This window comes from Gavialis gangeticus, unplaced genomic scaffold (genome assembly GCF_001723915.1).
Source record: "Gavialis gangeticus isolate Ggan-Ray unplaced genomic scaffold, GavGan_comp1, whole genome shotgun sequence".
Classification (NCBI taxonomy): domain Eukaryota; kingdom Metazoa; phylum Chordata; order Crocodylia; family Gavialidae; genus Gavialis; species Gavialis gangeticus.
Genome location: NW_017729017.1, coordinates 5217326 through 5223730, shown reverse-complemented (window position 1 = coordinate 5223730; position 6405 = coordinate 5217326). Strand labels below are relative to the sequence as shown.

At 43.3% G+C, this 6405-nt stretch overlaps 1 protein-coding gene across 2 annotated transcripts in view; it reads right to left on the bottom strand.

Moving 5' to 3' along the window:
- AAR2 (AAR2 splicing factor homolog) overlaps positions 1 to 6405 on the bottom strand; it is a 19969-nt gene that overhangs the window by 1051 nt on the left and 12513 nt on the right. The window contains exon 3 of one of the 2 annotated variants that reach the window (XR_002096585.1): positions 3518 to 4205. Coding sequence is in view for 1 of the 2 variants with exons in the window: in XM_019513050.1 (XP_019368595.1) it covers positions 4038 to 4205 (168 nt within the window). In the remaining variant the exon portion in view is untranslated. Of the gene's footprint in view, positions 1 to 3443; positions 4206 to 6405 lie in introns of those variants that run through there. The other variant, XM_019513050.1, reaches the window with a different exon arrangement.

Here is a 6405-nt window from a genome sequence, read left to right as displayed (position 1 = left end):
AGTGTGCAAGTGGGGGGGGGGAGGGAGGGGTAAGAAGGTACACTGAGCATCTCTCAAGGGAGAACAAAACTAGCTTTGAAATTCTACCACATCACTTCATGCAGGAGCCCCCATCCACTTCACACACATTGTAAAGCAACAGGTGAACAGGTTAAACTTCATGTTGTAGGTACCTTTGCAGCTAGATAAGCTGGCATGCTTGGACGCAATGGAAACCTTTATTTCCTCTTTCAGAAAAAGTGTTAGGACTCCCCACTCCATTTTCTTCAAGCTGTGTGCTAATCTCCCTTCCAAAGGACCTGCTGGAAAGAACCAGTCAGTGTTTACTGCAAGCACTGATATAAGGGAAGAATTCACTAAAAATGCACATGGAGATAGATGTATAATGGCAACCAGAGGCAACATGACCATCATCTAAGAGACAATGTAAAGGCTACAGTACAGAAGACAGCATTTTCAAAGGCAAAAAATAGCAATGAGGTGCTACTGCCATTTTGTCTTTGAGAAGCTTCTAAGCCAAAATACTTTCTAAATGTTTTTTTAAATCCTTCTCCCACTTTTTAGATTAAAAGATCTTTGCAACAGAAAGTTACTTTGTGTAGGTATGTTCATAATGGGATCCCAATGCCATTCAAGGTCTTCAGGCACTACTGTAATGCAAGTAATAAATGCTACGCAGAATGGAAGCTGCCTCATAAGACGACTTGGACAGACAGGCTAGATGGAGGGATCATTACTCATCACTGCTGAAATTAAGCAACTGGCATTAGCCCACCTGAAAACAGAGAGACAGAAATGGACTTCATGTTTCAGGCAGATGGAGAGGGGGTGGTATCATAAGGGAAGCTACATGCTCAGACAGAGCAAAATGTGCAATTTGTGCTTCTATCCAATTTTACCTGTTTAAAAAAACAGATTGACTTGAGAGTGACAGGTGAAAGGAAAATTATTTTTTCCTCCTTCCTCCATCTGGAATGTGCACAGGTTCTACAGCAAAGAGAGAGAGATTCTCTGTTTTCATGAACCTAAATTAGCTTGATTTATATTTTTAAATTTGCGGAGTGAAGGAAGGCAGAGAGAACTCTTTATGGTTTTAGACCGTTACAGTAGGTGGGCTTTTCAGAGTTAAGGGATAGTCACTGAACACAGAAGAGGTTGGTCCAGCAAACAGTCTAACAGTGGTGACTAGTGAAAGATAGTGCAGAACTACTTGCTCCTGGACATACACTTACAAGTTCTGCATTGTACATACACATCTTCCAGTGGACGCTGACAGACCAGCAGGGTTTGCTACACAGTAGTAACAGCCCCCACCTTCTCCCCACCCGATTCAGGAATGTGCCCCAATTCCCTGTGAGTGACAGCAACTCATGGCAACCAAATATACCACATTGAGTCAAGTACCTTGGTCTGCAGAATGGTGCTCCACGAAGAGGAAAGCAGCTTTCCAGGTATTCTACTGACAGTTCAACACACAAAATACTGTTAGTCACAACCCTAATTTGCAAATGATTCAGCAATCAACACAACATATGCTACACATCATTAGTTTCTCATAATGTGCACGCAGTGATCTGGGAGCAGGGCTGCTACCAATGCACAATTTATCCATCTTAGAAACAAACACCCATGGGACAGGGAGCAGTGACATTTTGCTTTCTATGTTGCTGGCTGAAAAGTTGTTGACCTGAGGATAAAGGTTAAAAAAACCCAAACTTATTTCTAGCATGTAGCATAACATCACATCAAAACTAACAGACCTAGCAAATAAATACAGAAGTATTGAAAAGATGGAGAGACCATAGTACACGATATAACCACCCTGCTCAGTATTCCTCAGTTAAGAAAGCTGCCAGGGAAGTGTTCTTACCCCCTCTCACTTAAGGGTAAAAAGGGAATGGGGCCTTGCAAGGTCCCAACATAGCCAGAAGAGCTACTGGTCCTTCTGCTTGGTAGTTAAACACTATCAGGTCTGTCTAAACAAAACAAAGTAATGTCTGATGAAAGCTCTTGTGGAAGCTTCGTTACTTGACCATTTAAACTAGACAGGAAAAAAAACACTAGACAAATAAGAGTAAAGAAAAGGCCTGCCGAGCAAGACGGCTATGTCCCTCATTATTTGAGAGTATCACAGAAGTATAGAAAGTTAGGGTTGGAAGGGACATCAGGAGGTCATCTAGTCCAACCTCCTCAAAGCAGGACTAGCCCCGACTAGATCATCCTAGCCTCACCAGTGCTGAATAGAGGGGAACAATCACTTCCCTTGACCTACTGGCAATACATCTACCAATGCAGCCCAGGATGTTGTTAGCCTTCTTTGCAAGAAGGGCACACTGTTGGCTCATGTTCAGCTTACTGTCCGCTGTAAGCCCCAGGTCCTTTTCTGTAATGCTGCTACCCAGCCAGTCAGCCCCCAGCCTGTACTGGTGCATGGGATTGTTCAGTCCTAAGTGCAGGACTTTGCACTTGTCCTCGCTGAAGCTCATGACATTCCTTTTGGTCCAATCCTCCAATTGGTCTTGGTCATTCTGAATCCTAGCCCTACCCTCCAATGTATCTACTACCAAGTGTTGTGTCATCTGCAGACTTGTTGAGGGTGCACTCTATGCCATCTTCCAGTACTGTATCACATACCCACTTTTAGACAACAGGCTTTTTGTTGCATTGCACCATGCTTATTTATATACCTCCTCAGTATGAGCTGTCCTTGAATGAGACACAATCATTGATATTTTGTTCCAAGGTGATGAGTAAAATAATTGACAGATCTGACAGGCACTGAACAGTAACATACTACCTTATGCCTTGGCAGAAATAATTCACACACAAAACGCTGTTTTTCTAAAAAAAAGGAAGATTTATTTTGACCTGTGAAAAAGACTAACAAGCAAGTTATCTTGTTAGACGCACACACCGAATTCCTGAAGAAGGCTAATAATCTAGCAAGAAACAAGCAAGTTGAATGACTACTAAACCCCTACACAGTAGGGATTCTCATGTGGAGAAAAAATCAACTCAATATTACAATCCAGAGTACATATTACAGGGCAACAAGGCAGGGATACAGCTAACAGATTTCAAGTTATTTTACAGCATTTTCATTGCTCTGAATGAACTCCAGAGTTCCCACATGAGATGGTTACCAATTAATAGCAAAGAAATTTTACATGAAGATTTGCAACAATGCCATAAACTGCAAGGACGCAGTGATGAATATCTGACCTTCCCATGACTGCTTTTTTGCTTTGGCTACCAGGTGGTTTCCAATCAATTTCTGGTTACTAAGCTGTAAAGAGTCTCTCACATCAGGCTAGACAGGCTCAGATTCTCTACATTGTATAAAGTTGGCAATACCTGGATAAAGATACCAATTACACTGGAGGAACAGGATATATTAGTATTAGAAGTGTGGAATGGAAGCATTTTAATACAGGTCATGTTTCTTTTGTTACAACGTACTTCTGCAGAAATAAAATAAAAATCTTTATAATCCTGCACACTGTTTCTCAATGGTTACAGTTATAGCCCTGACAACCAGAAAATAATTCCTTGATTTCTAACTTTGGGATAGGCAGGAGAAGGATGTAGTGAACACAGGTCAGTTCAGCCACCCCTAATTCTAAAGGTGTCAAACTGAAACACAAGCTCCAGATTCTTAAATACAGATATTTCCACATTGAGTTTGCTGTGGTCATACAACAACCTGGTTGACTCCATGAAAGGAGTTGCTGCAGAAGAACTAGGTAAATGTACATCATTAGAATACTCAAGATGTTACCAAGATGATTGCACTGCATGGATATTCTGTTTCAGCAGCTCCTGGAACCATGCGGAAATCCATGGGGGGAAGGTATGCCCTGGACAGCAAATATGCATCGTCTCTAGGCATCCCAGATACATGTCTATGGTGAGAGGAGGAATCGGCTGAAGACTGCGAGGTGTGTTTCACAGAATGAGATGCAGATTTTTCAGAAATTGGCAAGTTTGGAAAGAGGGATGAGGAAAAGGGGAAATGCTTGCTGTAAGAGAGATTTTGCTCATTCCAATAATGTTCCTTCTGGCAGTTCCACTACCACTGGGGCGCAGTCATCAGGCTCTGCATCAAAGTCCCATTTGAACTTCTTAGTTAGGTGGGCCTTAAATTTTTCTGCCTTTTTCCTTAGTCTCCTGTCCATTGCAGTGCTGCAGGTGTAGGAAAAGAAGACCTAAAATAACAGATTAGATGTCAGTAAATACACAGAAGGGGCAAAAACTGCACGTTTTTCCTGCTTTGACTGAACCGAGTGAGGCTGGCCTGAGAAGAACTTTGAGTTGTTTCCAAATGGCCTTGGAGTTACAAGCAGGTCCTATCATTTCCATCTTCGGCCACAGCCTGAAGGAATACTCTGCCTTTACTCTACCATCCCCATTAGACCTATCAGGGCTGATAAAACTGAATCATGGTCACAGTTTTTAAATCTTAAAAAGCAGAGGAATGAGAGTGAGAAGCATGGATTCAAATAAAGGTAGGGAAGTTATTAAACATACATGGTGGGATTTTCACAAGTGTTTACCTGGCTTGGGCCCTGCATTCCTATAGCAAGCAAATGGGATTTGTGCTCGTATGTGACTTACTATGGTGCTTTTGATAATCTCAGTCACAAAAAAAATAGCAGTGGAAGAAACTGCTGGCTCAGTAACAAGATGTTGAAATTCAATCTCAGAAATCAGACAGCAGCCATGAGAAACAGTTGCTGGCCTGAAGGAATGTGCACCATTGCAAAAGTGAGAACTGTGAACCTTCAAGCCTTACGTCCCTGTTTCTTTCTTAGAAGACAAAATCAAATTCTCATATATTCACTTGAGACCAAGCACTTTTCATGCCATGGTTTATAGCTAAGGGGCTGGGCAGCAGAGAGACACGTGTAACATCTCTCCCACTTTACATCAGAGAATCAAACATAAACACCTATAAAAATAAGGTTCCCTTAAGGGCAGCTGGTTTGGCCATGAGATTGCTGTGCAAGAGGATAGGGACAGTTTTCTTTTTCTCTCTCTTTTCTTTTCTTTTTTTTTGGGGGGGGGTGGGGGGAGAAAGAGAGTGTGTGCCACCTGGCATGTCCTATTGGCCAGCATATTTAGTTTCTTACTGTAACAAATATTTAAAAAAAAATAAACTTCAGCTACTGTAGGCAGATGAGACAACCCCAAGTAAGAACTACCTGCTGCATGACTAACAACTCACAGCTCATGTCTCCAAGTGTGACTTCTAATTCCAGTGAACAAGGTGAGGGGCCTGACCATGCTCCTTACATACAAGGCTCAACGAGAGGAGTATACTAGTATTTTTCAATGTTGTAGCATTGGATTAAATCACAGAAATGTTGGGAACCAACATCTCCACGAATAGCCAGAGTTCTCACCCAAGGAACTGCCTTGGAAGCTAGAGAATTGGAGGGGGTCCCCTGTTTGGAAATCAAATTTCTAATCATGTACAACAGTCATTCCCCCCAAGAACCTTGAGCATAGATAGCATCAAACAGGAATAACCTTTAGGGAGGAAGTTTTTTAATAATCTCACACAAATCATTAACTTCTCACACATTCAGAGTTTTCCTTTAGCACTTCAGGTAGTTATGGTACCTGTGTCTGATTGATCAGGCCTTTCAAACAGAGCCCAGCTCTCCTGCTTGATTCTACCACCATGCTGAATTTGTGACCCAGAATTCACTTCTACAGCAAAAGGCTGATGTTATAAGCCAAGAATGTCCACCTGGCACACCACAAGGGGTTAAATTGCAGCCATGGGGGATCCTCTGGCCACTATTTCCTTCATCACTCTGGCTCCCCCTCCTTTCTCTGGCTTTCACTACCTGCCCCCGGCTCAGGGGACAAAGGTAGGGTGGGTGGCACAGCTCAGCACAGCCTGCAGTGTTGTGAAGTGGGAGAGCCTGCAGCCAAGGAAGTGGGGGGAAGCACCCTTCCATCTGAACACAGTATATTGGTGAGGGGGCAGGGAGCTGCCCACCTGCGTTCCAGGGAGGGTGGGGGGGTGCCATCTGCCCATGCAGCAATACAGGAGTCTGCAGTCAGGGAGGTGAGTGGGAGCTGTGGCCCCTGATGGTGCAGCCCCCAGCCACCAAGAAGTTGAACAGTACTTGTCTAAGCCAAAGAAAATGTCATTACAGAATTAAGTTGTAGGGAAAACCCCTTTGGAAAAATGAAATCTCTTATTCAAGGGAGACCTTTCAATAGCAGGATACAGCTGGAGTATTGTGTCCAGTTCTGTGCGCCCCATTTTAAGAGGGATGTGGACAACATGGAGAGGGTCCAGAGGAGGGCCACCCGCATGATCCAGGGACAACAGGGCAGACCCTACAGTGAGAGACTGCGGGACCTGAACCTATTCAGCCTCCACAAGAGAAG